The sequence below is a fragment of the Benincasa hispida genome, chromosome 4 (assembly GCF_027475165.1).
Source record: "Benincasa hispida cultivar pf3 chromosome 4, pf3_genome.v1.1, whole genome shotgun sequence".
NCBI classification, from domain to species: domain Eukaryota; kingdom Viridiplantae; phylum Streptophyta; class Magnoliopsida; order Cucurbitales; family Cucurbitaceae; genus Benincasa; species Benincasa hispida.
Genome location: NC_143481.1, coordinates 1,890,002 through 1,909,128, shown reverse-complemented (window position 1 = coordinate 1,909,128; position 19,127 = coordinate 1,890,002). Strand labels below are relative to the sequence as shown.

General features: G+C 34.9%; 2 protein-coding genes across 4 annotated transcripts; one reads left to right on the top strand and one right to left on the bottom strand.

Moving 5' to 3' along the window:
* The first annotated feature begins 3,233 nt into the window (after positions 1 to 3,233).
* LOC120075384 (zinc finger protein CONSTANS-LIKE 4) lies at positions 3,234 to 4,742 on the top strand. Its single transcript, XM_039028729.2, has 2 exons — positions 3,234 to 3,932; positions 4,029 to 4,742. Exons 1-2 carry the CDS (start codon positions 3,234 to 3,236, stop codon positions 4,341 to 4,343), a joined length of 1,014 nt encoding a protein of 337 aa, XP_038884657.1. The 3' UTR covers positions 4,344 to 4,742.
* A 2,993-nt stretch (positions 4,743 to 7,735) lies between these two features.
* LOC120075383 (Protein kinase superfamily protein) lies at positions 7,736 to 18,303 on the bottom strand. 3 transcript variants are annotated; one of them, XM_039028728.2, is made up of 15 exons: positions 17,983 to 18,205; positions 16,930 to 17,138; positions 16,680 to 16,794; positions 16,222 to 16,468; positions 15,782 to 15,823; positions 15,486 to 15,557; positions 15,212 to 15,347; positions 14,883 to 15,040; positions 14,259 to 14,343; positions 13,874 to 14,070; positions 10,665 to 10,826; positions 9,109 to 9,258; positions 8,720 to 8,980; positions 8,222 to 8,482; positions 7,736 to 8,084 (listed from the first exon to the last, which is right to left on the bottom strand). In XM_039028728.2, the coding sequence occupies exons 2-15, from the start codon at positions 16,943 to 16,945 to the stop codon at positions 7,836 to 7,838; spliced, it is 2,151 nt and encodes a 716-aa protein (XP_038884656.1). In that variant the 5' UTR covers positions 16,946 to 17,138; positions 17,983 to 18,205; the 3' UTR covers positions 7,736 to 7,835. The 3 variants fall into 3 exon arrangements, with proteins under 3 accessions (XP_038884656.1, XP_038884653.1, XP_038884655.1); XM_039028725.2 differs by lacking the exon at positions 16,930 to 17,138 and having other exon boundaries at positions 17,983 to 18,303; XM_039028727.2 differs by lacking the exon at positions 16,930 to 17,138 and having other exon boundaries at positions 13,874 to 14,067; positions 17,983 to 18,252.
* Between the last annotated feature and the right edge of the window lie 824 nt (positions 18,304 to 19,127).

Here is a 19,127-nt window from a genome sequence, read left to right as displayed (position 1 = left end):
TTTAAAAATCAAGTCTACATACACTAAAAGTATCTTTTAAACATTTATTTTTGTTTTTAGAATTTGATTAATAATTAAACTATTATACTTAAGAAAAATGCAAACCATGAAAAAAAAAAAGAGGAGAAAATAGGTTTAATTTTCAAAAATAAAATAGAAAAAACAAAAATAGTTATCAAATGGAGCTTTTAACGATCCAATGACTTCTGAAGTCGTTAAGGGCATTCTACCCGTTTTTTTTTTCTTTTTCAAAACTATCGAACTGGTTTAAGAGAAGATGACATTTCTTCCAAAAATCTTTGATCAATTTCTATATCTAAATATGTTACGACTTATGATGGGGAATATTTTTGTGCTGCTAAAACTGGTTCCAACCCAAAAATGTTTTATATTGAAGAACAATATAAAAGTATTTTTTGGAGAATGCTTTAAAGTTTTTAGAGAAAATGCTTAATGCAATCGAATACTTGGTCAAGAAATACTTAAAATAAAAAAATGCTTCGCGAAAACAAGTCCAAAATAAAACTTTTGACCCGAATATTTTAAGAGTAGAAAATCAAATACTAAAATAAATTTATTATATATTTTAAAAATTATTTATTTTAAAAGTCAAGCACACATTTGTCTAAGAAAGTCCAATATTTTCGCATATGAAAAGAATTTCAACACCGGACATTACAAGTGGAGCCCAACATGTTTACTAAAAATGGGCCGTGACCCACGAACAGAACCAAGAATTGGGCCACTTTATTGGGCCGACAGAACTAGAAGTCTCCGGAAAAATTAGGTCCCACCACCTTTATCGTCCACACCTTTTCCCCTTCTTCTAAGTTATAATATAAACTTTTTTGTTTTTATTCAATAAACTATTTCAAAACTATAATTATTCGACTTGAAAAAAATCTCTTTCAATTTGATCATTTATCACATCATTCAGTTATATATAACTTTATTCTGTGGACTCTTGCGAGAGTGTTTGGAAGAGGTTGGACGGGGCAACCTACTTCATTATATGGTCCAATGAATTTTTAAATTCATTGAGGACTCACACTTGTTAATATTAATTTTGTGACTTATCAATCCATTATACTATGAGCTTTACGACTAAACAACATGACTTATTATTCTAAATGCCCTCTAAATATTGTTATGAAAAACAACCGATAGGTACAGTAGAAAAAATTTCTATATTATTGTGGTAAAATGTTTTTTTTTTCTTCTACATTATCTCATTTCATTGTTTGTCGTAATATAAAAATTTAATAAAAATGTAGGACTAGTAAAATAATCCTTATATCATCTAATGACAAGTCGAATTTAGAAAAGTTTTTACTCTTGACAATATTCTACTAAAAATATATTATTCACTTTTTTTCTACGTAATTTTTAGATTTGAATTACTCGTATATATTTATTTTAATTAATTTCATACTTAAATTAAGTTATTGGATAATTTTTTTCGTCCTTCATCAGCATATACATATTATATCATTAATAAGTAAGTTTCAAATTCTTATCAATTTTTTTAGTTTTTATACTTTTAAATCTATGTAATAAATCTTAATATTTTTATTGTTAATACTTTTGTAGAGTTAACTTTAATCGATATAAAGATATATTATAAAAGAAAAAACAATAATAGAAACTATAAACTCATCGTCTACAAAAATATGTATCTCTAATTCTCCTAATTCTCATACAAAAATCAGTTTATAGTTCTTTTGCTATAAACTTATTTTTTAATGAGAATTGTAATACTAAAAAAAATTCCTCGATCTGCCACTATATATAATTGTAATATAGAAAATGTTCAAACATTTTCAAACTGTAGTAGAAATTTTCTTTCCATACATTGAGGAACAATGAAAAATCAAAGATAATCTTGCAATCTTTAAAGTATGGAAATTAACCGAAATTATATAATTAATCAAAAGATAGAAGTTTCACACCAAAAGAATAAATTTGTGATTTGAAAATCCTATTAAAAAAGGTAAATTATAAAAACCACTATGGTAGTAGTTGTAATTACATCATCAAGCTCAAATGTTAAAATTGAATCCTCAAACTCACAATAATTATAAAACTTGAACCTCCAAATGCTAAAAACTAAGCCCTCGAACTTATACAATCGTTACAATTTCTACAATTATGTAAATTTGAGGATTCAATTTTAACATTGGTATAAGTATAAGTTTGAGGTTACGAAGCATGGGTACTTCTAATTGTGTAGAGAATTAGTATTAGGATCCGTTGGTTTTTTTTTTTTTCCCTTCAAATTTAAGCCAAACTAGTTAAAAAATCCAACCCACAACCCATTTTTATTTAAAAATTCACTTAAATCTAGCCATAAAAAACAAAATAGATTAAAAATGATAAAAACATAACAAGTTAAAATAAAAAACCCGAAGTGTAATTAAATTTTTATTCTTCACTTCTCTCCCACCGTCAAAATCACGATTCACACCCCACCATCCTCAATTTCATTCTTCAATCATCATATTCTACTTATTTTCTAGCATTTGCTCTAGTCGTTCAACCACCACTCAATGTTGATGGATTTTTTTTTAAAGTTTTCACTCTTTTCTTGAATTTATTTTAATCTAACTTAAAATAAGTAATATAACAATTAATTGAACATTATCATATATATATAAAATAACATAATTTCAACGTATCTGTATCTTAGTTTTTTTAAAATTATCGTATCGTCGTATTGTATCGTATCTGTATCTATATCTATATTTGTACATCTTAAATTTGAGACTCAATATTTATCATTAAAAATTTAAAAGGTATGATTGTGATTACCGTCGTTTTTTCCCCCTTTGCTAGAAAAAAAAAAATAAAATAAAAAGCTGAACTCTCACATGAAATCCGAAACCCGGACAAGAACTTCACATCGCTCCATCTCACGTGGACCCCACTCTTAGCTTTTTCTTTCCCCCACCCCGTGTTGAACTGAAAAAAGAAAAGAAAAGAAAAATATTAAAATTTCTTTTTCAACCCCCTAAATATTTATTAATTTTCCCCTTCACTGAAGGCGATAAATATTTTTGGTTTCTATGGCTAAGCCTCGACCACGTGTTTAATTTTCATTCGTCCATGACTGGATTTCGTCGGCCCCACCGGATAGACTCGTACACGCCTGATTAACTAAAAGAATACTATAGAACCAGAGAGAGAGAGAGAGAGAGAGACATTACATACCATTTTCAGTTTTCCGCCATTGGAGCATGGCTTCCAAGCTTTGTGACTCCTGTAAGTCGGCTACGGCCACTCTCTTCTGCCGAGCTGACTCTGCCTTCCTATGCCTTGTCTGTGACTCCAAAGTTCACGCAGCCAACAAACTCGCATCTCGCCATGCTCGCGTTTGGGTCTGTGAAGTTTGCGAGCAAGCTCCTGCTCATGTAACCTGCAAGGCTGACGCCGCCGCTCTCTGCCTCACTTGCGACCACGATATTCACTCTGCTAACCCTCTCGCTCGCCGTCACGAGCGAGTTCCGGTCACTCCTTTTTACGACACCTCCAACTCCGACAACTCACTCGCCGTTAAACCCAGCGCTGCAATCAACTTCCTCGACGACCGTTACTTCTCCGATGTCGACGCTGATGCCGCCGATGTTAGTAGAGAAGAGGCCGAGGCTGCTTCCTGGCTTCTTCCGAACCCTAACCCTAAAGCAATCGAAACTTCAGATCTGAACTCAGGCAAGTTTGAGTTTCCAGAAATGGATCCTTACCTAGATCTGGATTACGGCCACGTAGATCCGAAATTGGAAGCGCAAGAGCAAAACAGCTCCGGCGCCGATGGAGTTGTTCCTGTTCAGAGCAAAGGCGTCAATCTCTCGTCAGTAAACGATCGTTGCTTCGGCATAGACTTCCCCGTCGCCAAATCTTTCCCGTACGGATACAATCCTCAGTCAATAAGTCACAGTGTAAGTTATCACTTGATTCAGAATCCTTTTCCAATTAGCAGTACCAATAATACGAATCAATCTGAAACATCGATCTCACCTGTTCTTTACCATCAGGTATCATCCTCTTCGATCGAGGTCGGAGTGGTGCCGGACGAAAACACGATGACGGATGTATCAAATCCGTACACGAAACCATCGACGGAATCGACGGTACAACCGCTGCAAATCTCGCCGGCGGATCGGGAGGCGAGAGTGTTGAGGTACAGAGAGAAGAGGAAGAACAGAAAGTTCGAGAAGACGATCCGATACGCATCTCGTAAGGCTTACGCCGAGACGAGACCTCGAATCAAAGGACGGTTCGCCAAACGGACGGACATCGAACTTGATGTTGACAGAGTGAGTGGATACGGCGTCGTTCCGTCGTTCTAAGTTTTATTATTTATATAAAAAAATTAATAAAATAATAATAATAATATATAAAAAAGTTTCTGTGTAAATATGAAGGAAGAAGAAGAATAGTTGGGGGGGTGGAAATGGAGGTTTTGATCGACGAAATCTGGCCGTTGGATCATGTACAACTTTTTTTTTTCTTTTTTTTTTTTTGTAGAACTGAATCTTTTGCCCTTTTTTTTGGTAACGAAAATCTTTGGGAGTTTGGTCAAAAAGGTTTTCGGAAATCTTTTGTTTTTTGTTTTTTGTTTTTTTGTTAATTTTTATTTTTATTTTTAGATTGTGATTTTGTTGAAGCAAGCACGATTAGTTGTATGAAGTCATCTTTATTGTTTTCTTTAGAGAAAGTGTATCAATTTCTGATTCCCTATTGGTGAACTGATTAAGCTTCTTGTTGTTTGGTTTGGACAAATGTTTTCTTTTTATTCCCATTAAAATAGCAAAAGGCCATGGTTGGTCAGGGAAGTATAATTTTAACATTATAATATTAGCCGCTTTTGATATTTAGGAAGAATTTACTTTGAGACTAATGAATATCCAATTGTTTAAAATATTAGAGGGAAGGGCCCTTTATATGCGTGAAATTTGAGCACCTATTGATTGTTTAAGATGGTTGAGTTTTCACACAGATATATTTTATTCTCATACTTGTAATAGAACCTTTGGTATTATTCTAAATTGTGGGTGGGAGGTATTACATGAAGGTACAAATTACATGTGTAGGTTGGATCACTTTTTTATTGAACTATCGTAGTTGTAATCGAAGTGATAATAATCATATAGGTACACATTGAACGTTCAACCTTGTATCTCAATCCAATAAATTACTTTGAAAGTAAAATGAGTAGATTCATATCTAATTGAATTCCAATTATGTGCTACCAGTGTGCTATTTAATATATAGTAGAAAGCATTAGTTTCATAACTTGATGATGAGGGTTCATATTATTAATATTGATTGAAAAGTTGGATTTTTTTATTTGATGAAGTTAGAAATTCAATGCAAAATTCAATTTCGAGCATAGCACAATTGACATACAAGTATCTGTTTATGATTCAATTTCTTGAAGCTCAATGGTAATTAACATGTTCTCTTCCTTTTTTGTATGTTGGAGGTTCAGATTTTGTAAGCACAAGAAAAACATATTCATAAGAGTTAAACAAGAGACTCACTTAGAATGAACATTTGGCCATCCTTGCCTTAAGAAAAAGATCTAAGAAATAATTCAATTATAGTCGACTATTTTCTCAGAATCCAAAACTAGCATTCTTATATAATGAAGTATTCACAACTCACCAAAACAATATTTTTGGAAGACTAAGTGATGAATTTCCAAATAGAACATTTCTTCAGTACAATAGGGGTGGAGTGATTTGAATAAAAAAAACTCCTAGGTACCAACACATACATATCACTTGAACTGAACTGAACTCGCTTTGGCATAGAAATGAAACATTGCCATTACCAACAACAAATCATTCGATAATATCCCAATGCAATTCCCACCGACCATGTACTTTTACATGACCTTAGACATTTCTTCCTATACATTCACCACAGGGAACTACAAGGGATTAAATGTGCCATCAATTAAATCTCAATAAATTACAATTGTTTACAACGCAATTATAGAATTCAAACATCCAAAATAAATGAATACCACAAGTTTCAAACCATCAATAAATAATTAGTTAAAAATTAAAAGTAAACGTGACTAGAAATTGACAAGAAAATTTGGCTCTGCAATTTGGCTACGTCGTTGAGACTTTGATTTTGATGCCACTTTGAATCTGATGAGCTGCAAAGAGACTATGATTGAGTGAGACAGACGAACACATTTTCTATGTTCCCTTCTTTCAAGTTCTCTTACAATTATTTGTATCACTGGCAACAACTTTTGCTTCAATCCTACCAAGTGGGCCCTTTTTCAGAGAAGATGAGATGTCATGGGAACAGTTTATTGGTAAAGCAATTAGGATACTGCAATTTTGCTTGGTTTCTTATTTAAAGCAACTTAATTCCACCTAATTTGATAATGTTGTCTTGTTCTATCTTTTGTCTTCTATTATACATTGCAAGGCTACCAGGATTGAGGATTATCCCCTTATTTCACCGACTGGTGTTATTTAAAAAGATGAGAGAGCATCACAAGATAAGATAGCAAGTCAATTAAGACACCCCAAAAAAAATAGACTTCAAAAAGAACCCAAATGTGGAACCTAAAAAAAAAATAAAAAAAAAAAAGAGCAAATATCATCTGAACTTCCATTCATTTAAATAATTGACTAGAAATTTATAACTATTTCCAATTGATCCATTTAAAATCAGCTCAGAAACATCTAGATAAAAATATTATTCTCCAAATAAATAAACACAAGAAAATCACCCGATAAAAAAAATTAGATTCTCACACCTCTCTAATTTAAATTAGTCGTATATTGGATCAGGAAAAGAAAATCTCGTAGATGTGCAGTTTCAAAGCAAACTTCTAATAAAGTATTCTAAAGTGTTCCACACACATGTACATTAAAAAAAATTTACATGTGTGTTTGGAGTAAAGACTATCTTAAGACTATAATAACCACTTTTTGCTACCGCAAATATTATTTTGTATCTCTCAATTAACTACAGTATTTACTATTTTACATTCACCATTTTTTTTATTCTTTGTTACAGTATTTATTATTTCCTTCTCAAACTAAAATAATTTACCCCTCAAATACATATTATTATAACTCAAACTAAAATAATTTACACCTCAAACATAAATTACTTATAATAACCTAGAACTATAATAATCAGCTCCTTACTCCAAATGTCCCCCAAGTTTTTTTTTTATAATAATAACATAAGACAAATAAACTAAGCATATAACATAAAAATGAACTTACCCTTTTACACCAGACTCATTTATTGTCACACTTAGCACGTGACTAAAAACACCCCAAAAAAATCCCAAATGCAGACATGAGAGACCCAGTGTCACCATGCCTACATCTGAGCACAACGTACTCAAAGGCACATGTTCAAAGTATGGTTTCACCCACCAGACTAAAATAATTGTACACGAAGTAATAGACACTATAAGAGTATAGGGAAAAAAAAAAATATTTGTGCAGTTAAGAATTTAATTAATAAAATGATTATTTTTATCATCCTAGATTTACAGGTCACCTATCGAGGATAAATAAGGCTAAAATTTTGCTAACCCGTTATTAATGGTTCAATTACTTGAATCTAATAAAATTAAAAATTCCCTCCAAATTTCAAATAAAAGTCACCAACCCGTGAGGCAAAATCCAAGGTAACCGATCTTTCAAAACTCCGCTCTCAATTTAACAGTCTAGAGATTCAGAAAGATACCCTTAAATAAGAGCTAAACTAGTTGTGACTATCATTGATTTTTTTAAAATGTGTTCTATAAAGAGAGAATTGTTTAAAAGAACAGAAAGAGAAGTAGTTTACTTTCCTCATACTTTGTTAGAACCGCAGTCTCTCTCTAAGTCATGAAGGAATCTTGAAATACAAACCCAAAGATGGTCAGGGATTTTTCTTCCAATATGCATAATTATGCTTGAAATGACGTCCAAAGAGAAACTATGAACCTCAGGCTTTAACGCCATGCGAATAAGCATAGCCGTCCACACTTGTGGGGCTAACTTTATTGCTTCACGGAGGCACTGGAATCCGTGGACAACTCTTTCCAGCATAGCATGATCCTGCAAACAAAATACACCAAATTGTCCATCACCCTAACAAATTTCTTCAGATGACCCTCCGGACATCCGACTTCAAGAATGCTTTGATTTGTAAGGATATTATTTGAAGCAAATATGTAAAGACGAGTTGAGCAAACCTCGGATCTGGTCTGACGCTTCTCACCGGATGAGCACCCAAAAACTTCATCCTGCAGAACAATGTCAACAGTTCCAATGATGTCGCGGAGGAGGAAAACACGTACCCTTGAACCTTTCTTAGAGAGAATGAAAAGAAAAAGATCCTCAGTAGCTGCCACAACTGCTGGCATGTCAAATGATTTCCATCCCAGGGGATTCGAAGAATTATCCTTGAGGGATTCCTCACTTGACTTGGAAGCCTGTTCAGAAATGGCTGCAACCTGCAACAATTTTTTTTGTTTGTTAAGATACAAATAAAGAAAGCTGGCAGACCTCTTACAACCTTGTTCGGATAAGGAAAAAAAATCAGAAAATAAGAAATGCAAACAGAATAAAAAAGACAGCCAAGTATATAGAGCATGTCTGCACCTCCATGCGTAAATGCATCATCACTAGTACATTCATTCGCAAAAACAAAGTGCTTGCTACATGATAGAGAAATAAGAGGAAAGACTTACTAAGCGTTCAAGCCGGTTCCACCTAATGGATCCATCATTTCGGATGAGGAGTTCCCTTAAAATTCTTCTCATATCAGGGTTTGGATCTTCCAAAAGCCTCCCAATGACAAAAGGATATGCACTTTCTAAGACCTTGAATTCAGGATCGAGGACTTTTGCAGTGCCTTCGAGTGACCCTAATGCTCTTATGACCAAGGCATAGTCCGGAGGAAGGGAAAAATTAAATTCATACATAACACTGTATAGCTGGTTCATTACTCCCTGAAATCCATGTCAATTTGCACGCATAAGAGCTTTCAGCTTTAAACATGATTGACAATGCAAAAGGATTCCCCCCCTCTTTTTGAGATGGTAAATGGAAATTAAAATTCAGAAACAAGGAAATGAACCTGAAAATCCAGTGACTGTTTTTTTCCATCGCCAAATGATGCATTTAGAGCATCAGAAACTAATCGAATATCAACCCCTTCAGGAATGAATCCCAAAGAAAGAAAATCATTGGCCAAACCAAGCGAGTCACGATTAACAAAGTGCACCAGCTGAAAGAAAATAAAATTTTAATCGGCTTTCTGACAAATTTCTACCACATTTTCATCAGACTTAGAAAATGAAGACTGGAAGCAAACAGGAAAATGACGTGAAAGAAAACTATAAGTGCAACTAGATATCGAAGAACAAAATTATTCAACATTGAATGTTTGGACCAATATATTTTTATTGACAAACATGCATGTGGAGAAGACCTCCGGAATCTGTAAAAATGTGTAATGACAAGAAAGTTATGTGCAGCCTAGACCATTATTAAGTAATCTTAGACCATTCAGCAATGGTAGAAATTTAAAACAATAGAAGAATTACCAATATTCAATCATGGGGAATATCAAGGTCAGTATTTCTTGGCATTTATTTTAGGGTTAAAAAGCACTCTTGGTTCTGAATTTTGGTTAAAATAATAATTTAGTCCATAAACTTTGGGCCCCATTTGGAAACCTTTTGGTTTTTGATTTTTGAAAATTAAGATCCTAGTTATAAACACTATCTTCCACCTATTGATTTCTTTGTTCAGCTATCTAAAAAGTGTGTTAAAAAACCAAGCCAAATTTTGAAAAGTTTCCAAATAGTTCTTAGAAACTTGTCCTTTTTGAAAAAAAAAATAATAATTTAGTTAAAAATGCATAGGAATGATGAAAATTATGGTAAAGAAGTTGTAAGAAAATAAGCAAAAATTTCAAAAACTAAAAACAGAAAACGAAAGGGTTATCAAATGAATTTTTCTTTTATTATTATATTTTCAATTTTATAACAATTTGGTCCCTAAACTTTAATACATAACAATTTGATATCCACCGTGAAAATCCACCAAATTAAGTATAAATTTTTATTATGTAACAACACGATCTTTGTAATTTATAAATGGTCTCTAATCAATTAATTGATCTAAATAAGGAAAAAAATCTCATTAAATCTTTACAATACTTTTCATATTAGAGACTAAAAATTTACTAATTTTGAAGTTCAGGGACTACATTGTTACCATCTAAGTTCAAGAACTAAATTGTTACTTCCATAAAGTTCAAGAACTAAAGGTGTTTTTTAATCTCATCTTATATTCCCAGAGCAGAAGTTTTCCAACCTTCTTTCACATATTGTTCCGTCTTTCTTTTGATGGTAGGGGGTTGAGGATATTATTTTTCTCACCATGTATCATGTCTTAAATGATACCTAAATCACTAAGCATCGTATGGACAATAAACATCACAACTTGCACATAATATATCTATAGTTCATGCCATGGGGGTGGAAATAGAGCAGATAAACAGATGTTGACATGTCAAAATTGTACCTCATTCTACCAAATGTTTCTTAAAATCAGTGGTATGCCTAAATAGTCAAGTGCATTATATTGAACAGAGGAACTTATTAAAGTTGAATAATATTTTCTTACCACTTGAATCAGTCCAACGCGGTAATGCCGTGGGATATCACCCATCATCCCAAAGTCAAAATATGCAAGAGAGCCATTCTCAGTAGCAACAAGGTTTCCTGGATGTGGATCAGCATGGAAAAAACCCACCTCAAGCAATTGCCTCAAAGAGCAATACAATCCCTATAAGAGAAAAGTGGAAAACACTTAAGAAATGACATATATTAGATTTTATGTAAATAGCCTACTTCAAGAAATACAAACAGAACAATAGAAAATGGATACAGCTGCCTGTCAACAAAAAAGGGCTTTCTTGTTTTCCCATAAAAAAACGTATTATATTTGTTGAAAAAGGGTTGGTTTGCCCTAGGGCTTATTTGTAATTCTCTTATGGGCCTAGGGCTTCCTGTCTGTCTATTTATTTGAACAGTCTTCCTGTATTTCTGTATTACTTGAATAATAAAAAAACTAGTCTAAATCGTGGTTTTTTCTTCATGGCCTAGGGTTTTCCACGTAAATTATTCGTGTGTTTCTTTTCTCCTTCCTCTTTTATTTTCATCATGGTATCAAAGCAAGGCGATGAAACCCTAGACCACGAAACCCTAGGCCAATCGTACAAAATTCCCTCCTCGTGTCCAGAAATGTGTCTTTATTGGGTACCCTCTCTATCAATGTGGGTACAAGTGTTATCATCCCTCGTCTCGAAAATACTTTGTGTCGATGGACGTCACCTTTCTCGAGGATCAGCCTTTCTTTCCCATTAGTCCTCTTCAGGGGGAGAGTCCTAGTGAAGAGGCTAACTGGTCCACGTATTCCATTCCCCTAGAGGTGTCGGCTGAACCTAAACATCCTAGCCCTGTTCTCCCTAGTCCTGTTCTTCCCACTAATCAAGTCCCTTGGATAACTTACTACAGGAAGAATCACAGGAAGGAAACAGTGCCGCCTGTCGCTTCTCCGGCTCCAGTTCATGAGTCTGACTCGGTCTCAGTCCCAGGTATGACATCCCTGTTTGTGATACTGATGACTGTGTTGAGACTAATAATTGCAGAGTGGACAGAGATATAGAGATTGGTGAAAATGATGAGAAAATAGAGGGAATTGAGGAGGATGGAGAAACTGATGGAAAAGACAACACAGAGGAAACAACTCCAGCAAACGAGAACAGTGGAAGGGAAGGTGATTGTGTGGGAAGTCCTTCTAAAGAAAGATCCATAGATCAGACGGCTAGCTGCCATAAGAAACTTGGAGAAGAGGAAAATCATGATGCGTCTCTCAATCTTCCAATTGCCTTGAGAAAAGGGACTAGGTCATGTATAAAGTTCCCTATGCATAGTTACATGACATATAGTAACCTACCTCATGAGTTCAAGACTCTTACTACCAGTCTAGATACGGTAATGGTTCCAAGTAATATACATGTTGCCATGGAAACTCCTGAGTGGAAGGCTGCAGTTATGGAAAAAATGAGAGCTCTAGAGAAAAATGAGACATGGGAACAGGTTGCTCTTCCTGAAGGGCACAAGACGGTTGGATGTAAATAGGTTTTTACTGTCAAGTACAAATCCAATGGCTCGATCGACAGATACAAGGCGAGACTGGTAGCCAAAGGCTTTATTCAAACTTTTGGTATTGATTACTCTGAGACATTCTCTCCTGTGGCCAAACTCAATACGATCCGGGTGCTGTTATCTGTTGTTGTTAATAAAGATTGGCCTTTGCACCAATTGGATGTGAAGAATGCGTTTCTTAATGTAGAACTCGAAGAAGAAGTCTATATGAGCCCTCCACCCGGCTTCGAAAACCAGTTTAAGCATCGGGTTTGTAGATTGAAGAAGTCACTGTATGGGTTGAAATAGTCTCCAAGAGCCTGGTTTGACAGATTCACCACGTTTGTTAAAGCAAGGGGTATGATCAGGGGCACTCAGACCACATGTTGTTTACAAAGAAGTCTGGTTCAGGAAAGATCTCAGTACTTATTGTGTATGTAGATGACATTGTACTGACCGGTGATGATACTGATGAAATTATGAGACTTAAAACAAAGATGGCTGAATAATTTGAAATTAAAGATCTGGGAAAATTGCGATACTTCCTTGGGATGGAGGTGGCTCGGTTGAAGGAGGGTATCTCTGTCTCACAACGAAAGTATACTCTGGATCTCCTCGAAGAAACAAGGATGATTGGGTGTAAACCTGTAGACACCCCTGCGGAGTATAATGCCAAACTGAGTAATGTTAACAATGGAGCCCCTGTTAGTAAAGAGAGATATCAACGATTAGTCGGGAAGTTGATATATTTATCTCACACGAGACCTAATATATCTTATGTCGTGAGTGTTGTCAGTCAGTTCATGCAAGCTCCCTATGAGGAACATATGACATTCGTCGAATGCATTCTACGGTATCTAAAGGGTACTCCTAGTAAAGGTCTTCTGTTCAGGAAGCGTGGTATAGAAGCATATACTGATTCAGACTAGGCTGGGTCTGCTGTTGATAGAAAATCTATGTCTGGGTATTGCACTTTTGTCTGGGGCAATCTGGTCACTTGGAGAAGTAAAAAACAGTGAGTAGTTGCCAAAAGTAGTGCAGAAACCGAGTACAGGGCCATGAGTTTGGGGATATGTGAAGAAATTTGGTTGAAGAAAGTATTGACAGATCTTCGACAAGATAGGGAGCTTCCAATGAAATTGTTTTGTGACAATAAAGCAACAATATGTATTGTCAACAATCCGGTCCAGCACGATAGGACCAAAGGGGTTGTTAAGACAGACATTTCATTAAAGAAAGACGGGACAATGGGAGCATATGTATTCCCTACATCCCTTCTAATCAGCAGATTGCAGATGTCCTTACAAAGGGGTTGTTAAGACAGAGTTTTGATTACTGTATCAGCAAGTTGGATCTGATTGATATTTACGCCCCAACTTGAGGGGGAGTATCGAAAAAGGGTTGGTTTGCCCTAGGGGCTTATTTGTAATTCTCTTATGGGCCTAAGGCTTCCTGTCTATCTATTTATTTGAGCAGTCTTCTTCTTGTATTTCTGTATTACTTGAATAATAAAAAACTAGTCTAGATCGTGATTTTTTCTCCCTGGCCTAGGATTTTCCACGTAAATTATTTGTGCGTTTCTTTTCTCCTTCCTCTTTTATTTTCATCAATATTAATAATAAAGATAATATAGAAAGATTGGAAAGAGAAACAAGAAATACACGAACAATTTCTGTATAATACCTGGTCAATGAGCTCCCTTCTATTCAAATGAGCCTTTTGCAAGCCAACTTCATCAGTAAGCTTTATTCCATCAATCCATTCCATGGTAAGCACAGCCGTCCGAGTAAAGTTCCAAAATATTTTGGGGACTTTAACACAGTTTGATTTCTTATATTTTATAGAGCCATCAACTGCTGAACTCTTCCCACCGTCGCCTACTTCATTGTTATGAAGAAAGTCGTACAAATGCTAGTCAGTTATCAGACTTCAAATGGTTTAGCAAAAGATCCCCAAAAAAAAGTTCGCAGAGAATGTTTAGCTAGAAATTGAATGTATAATGGATATTGGCTTCAATATATGGAAGTAGTAGTAATCTTAGGACATATAAGAATACCTTAGAACTTACATGGTTGACATCCATAGAGAGAACAAAAACGCTCAGCATTTTTCCCTTCTTGAACATAATTGATTTCATCAAACATGTGCCTAACCTGTTCATTTAAAGAAAGGCCTGAATGTGAAGAACATGCAAGGCAATTGACGATCAATTTACAAAATAAAAAACAAAAGCAGAGAGAGAGTGACAAGAGGACGAGGGAAGCACGTCCCCAATCTTTGAGAGAACTCAACACCCCACTGTGATATTGTGAAGTAATGGCCATTTCAGATCAAGCAAGAAGACCTGAATAATTATTCTTTGGAAAATTGTTTGAGGGCTCCATAATGCCCCAAAAATTAATAACTATAATAACAACAAATTACCAAAGCTCATAAATCTTGAAATACGCTGCTACATAATTTCAAACAAGATCCAAAAAAAAATGATGTCAAACGTCCAACATCTTAAATTTAAAATGTATGATACAATGACTTTTTCGAATAATTTTCAGAGATATTCACAACTGAAGTAACCACAAAATGGGGAAATCAAATCCCTCTTAAAGGTATTACTAGAATAATCTACAAGCAAGAAAGCCAGAAATGGAAAAGAAAATCAGTCCTAACAAATAAAAAGCATGCAAAGGATCACCATTTCATTAACAGCTACTAATAAATCTTTCCGGGCCTTGGCAAATCGTTTTAACTGGCCACCAATCATCTGGAACAACAAGGCATCAAGAGTCAATGAAAGAGACATGCCAGGCCTTTGTACTTTGACAGCTACAAGCTCTCCAGAATGCAGGTGAGCTGCAAGACTTGAGGCAGAAAAAATGGGAATTTAACTTTAGCTTACATCAAGATTCAAAACTTGCACATCCATATCTGAACACTCATTTTGCGTATGAACATGAAGAGATGGTTTGAAGAATTTCAAACGAAAAAGAAAATTTTCCATTCAGGAAAGTGAATGCCACTTACCCTTATAAACCTGCCCTAAGGATGCAGATGCAATGGGCTCTGGGCTAATATCAGCAAAAATTTGTGAAACAGGACGACCCAGCTGATTCTCAATAGATTTGATTGCTTGGTGAGTTGGAAATGGAGGTATTTTATCCTTGAGTAAGAAAGTTCAAACTATCAGAATAGACTGAAAGAAGGTAATTGGGAAGAAAATCATCTCTAAGGACTATTTATAATGCATATGGTATCTGATTGGCCGTAACTAATTAAGAATTAAGAAAACCTCACATACCTGTAACCTTGCAAGTTCTTGGCAATACACTGTTGGCAATATATCCGGCCTTGTGCTCAAAGCCTGCCCAAGCTGTAATTTAAGGAGAATCACGTTAAATTTATCTGCCTCTTTTCACCATCAAACAACTTTAAGTTGAAATATTATTAATACAAGCAACAGATAAACAGTGATAAAACCTTTTGCGACCTCATTTCACATAGGTTGTTGATGATTGAAAGCAGACTAAAGAAAATGCACAATTCCAAAAAGTTGGAGGATGGGCGGACATTTCAAATTAAGGGGAAAAAACTTGCCTTGATATAGAAAGGCCCCAATCTGATTAGTGTTTCTCGAAACTGCATGAAAAAAACAACACTTTACTAAGCCAATCATAAACATCCTACACACTGATAGCATAAAACAGCTATAATATTTTCTTTCTTTCTTTTAGATGATTAACATAAAGGCAAATGGAACAAAAACAACAGCAGACTGCCGGTGATAAGCCGGAGGAAGGTGAGGATGACGTCAAGTCATCATGCCCCTTATGCCCTGGGCGACACACGTGCTACAATGGCCGGGACAAAGGGTCGTGATCCCGCGAGGGTGAGCTAACTACACACATACGATATAAAGGGAATGGGACAGACATAACAAAATTCAGACCAATAAAGCTTCATTGACCACGTTTTTAACTATGACACTAAAAGGTTACTCACAGATGAAAACCTTTGAGTAGATGTGTAAGACATACCTTAATAGCACGCTTTTTTAAGTCATGAACGAAGAACTGCCATATGGTTAGCTTCAATACATGGAATGAGATAATTGCTGCCCTATACAACGCTAAAAATGGACCAAAGTGATAGACAGAGGAAAGTCTTTTGGATCTGTAAGCTCCAAGTGCATGCCCAAATTCATTTTCCAGCAATTGCTTTCTCAACTTCGCATACTCTGCAGATGGCCTTTCACCATGTACGCTTGAATAACCGGTCGAAAATCTGCATCACAATATTTAAGTAAATGGCTATAGCAAACACAGAAATATCAAGTGCAAATAAATCCTGGCAATAAGGTGTTTGGAATTTTTACTCCTTTATTTCATTTACCAATGAAATCGTTTCTTCTATTTAAAAATTTTTTAAAAAAAATCCTGGCAAAATAAATAAATAAAAGACAACGGTCCCTTCTCAAATATGAGCATTCACTCACGAGTTTTGGTGGAACAAGTTTGTCAACAGATAAACATCTTGTCTCCTCAGAGCTTGGATATCTTGCAAATATCCCAATGATATGCATTTTCCAAAATCATTGACATGGCGTAAATCTGCAAAAGTAGCAAAAGTGCAGAATTTATAAATCCTAACATACATGGTATATGAAATGGAAATGATGGGCGATCTCCAAGGAAGATAAGAATTAATTTATTTAACAGTTAAATGTGATCATTTAATTCACTTACTTAAACCTTCCAACATATATTTGCACTTGGAAGTAGTAACATTGGAACGTAGAAAACCCTTTCACAAATATAAGTTTTACGGATAAGTTATCCCGAGTGGACAACAAATCTGGCATCCTATTCCTTTCACTCCAAGGCTAGATAAATTGATTCAATCCCAAAAGACAAATATTGAACTTAGTTCCATGGACGGTTGTACAGTTACGAAGCTGTGAGAAAGATAGCATAATGAAACAAAGTAGTTTGGCAAGATATAAGTTCAGTAAAAACAAACACACACATACTTTTAAACTTGATTCTATGACTCGATATTCGAAAGGAAACAATAGCATTCAAGAACAAACAAAATCAGCAACACATTTGAACCAAAAACATCTCAATGAGCTCGAACAAAATCCCAACAATCCTGTTGACAGATACCGTATGTCATTCTTAAATCCCATCAATCCTGTTCATAGAATCAGGGGCTTTGAGAATGCAGGCACATATGATTGATTTAACTATTTAGGGAACGAACGTAAATTTTTTTTATATCAGATCCTAATTCTTAATTCACATTTCACGCTTCATAATTTGCGGCTGTTTCGTTTGTTTGGTGGTGGGATGGGTGTAAAATAAGTTCAAGATTATATGAGCTTGTCGAAATTTCCTCAAATTAGCTATTACAAGAAACTCAATCGGGAATACCAGAACAATAGAAGTCCACAAAAAGATACCTCAACCGAAGTTGTTCTTTACCAGATACAATTTGGAAGGTCAAAATGTAGCTCCCGCAAATAAAATTAAAACAAACCAAAGAAAATACAATCAAATCAAGAAAAAGTACCAATTACCGATAAAAGAGTAGAATAACGTGATTAGCACGAGAAGGAAAGGAAACAAAGAAAGATCCTGAGATTCCTAACATCGCCAATAACGAAGTACGTTCTCTACTCTCTAGTTGAATTTTCGAGTGATTTCTCACTATCATACATCTCATAAAAATCACCAGGCACACATCGCAGCAACAAAAAGAATTAGAAAATGCAAGTAATAGTGGTGAAGATAACGTACTTCGGTAAGCCGGAGTGAGCAGGCGGTGGCGGTTGAGGCACGCAACGACATTCCTCATCGGCTAATGACTAAAAAGAACAAGAAATGCAAGAAGAGATTGGAAAATCCATCAGAGATGCATCTTGTTCCACCAATTGTTGGAGAGAATGAAGAAATTTGAAAGAAACCTGCACCTGCAGAAGAGTGGGAGAAGGAAGTGGAAAGCGGGGAGGGTTGTTTGGGTGAAGAAACGAGAAAAATGCCACGTTTTGAGTCTACTTGGCGCCTCCTGCATACACCAAATACCTGAAGTTTTTTGGATTTGGGCTTCTTGGGAAATTTTGCCCGATGATCTAAAATTTTGCCCATAATGCCAAGGACTAATTAGAAGAACCACAAATTTTAACTTTTCACTTGTAAATTAAAAATATCAAACCATAATTTCATTAATAAAAATAGTAAAATAAAATATAAATGAATTTATAAAAGGCTAGACTACCTCAACCATATAAATGAGATTACAGATGATTTATTAAGAAATATTCATAATTACATTGTAATTAAAACAACGACTATCGATTGGTCAGACTCTGCACCGACCTCTTTTCCAACTAAGTTGCTGCTAATTTCTTCTCCAACATTGGCTCCTCCGCCAACAATGATGCAGTCATGAATAGAATTCCGAAGCAGTTAATGTCAACACATTCCATATGCTTGGCATAGACTTTGCGACTTGAACTGTTAGTCGATGGTCGATTAAGTCGATTCATCTATGCACCAATGGATTTGATTCGGTAAGTCAACTCTCAAGTAGACTTAAAATCAATAAGAAATAAATGAAAATTAAAAAATTAGATAAAATAAAATTTGAAATTGAAAATAAGATCAAACGTGATGTTTGGAAAAAAAATATTATATTCGATTTTTAAAAAAGATTGCATTCGTTTTTTAAAATTCGAAAGTGTAGGGAGATAATTTAGAAGATCTGCAAATGGCGCAGAATTAGTTATAGCGTAACTGAAACCAGATGGAGTATTTTAGGATCAAGTAAAATTAATTACACTCTAATCCTAGAGGGTTTTGTAGTCATTAAAGATCTTTTGAAAGTTGTGACTTGTAATTAGTTTCCAAATTACGTCCAACAAATACACCACAATTGAAAATCA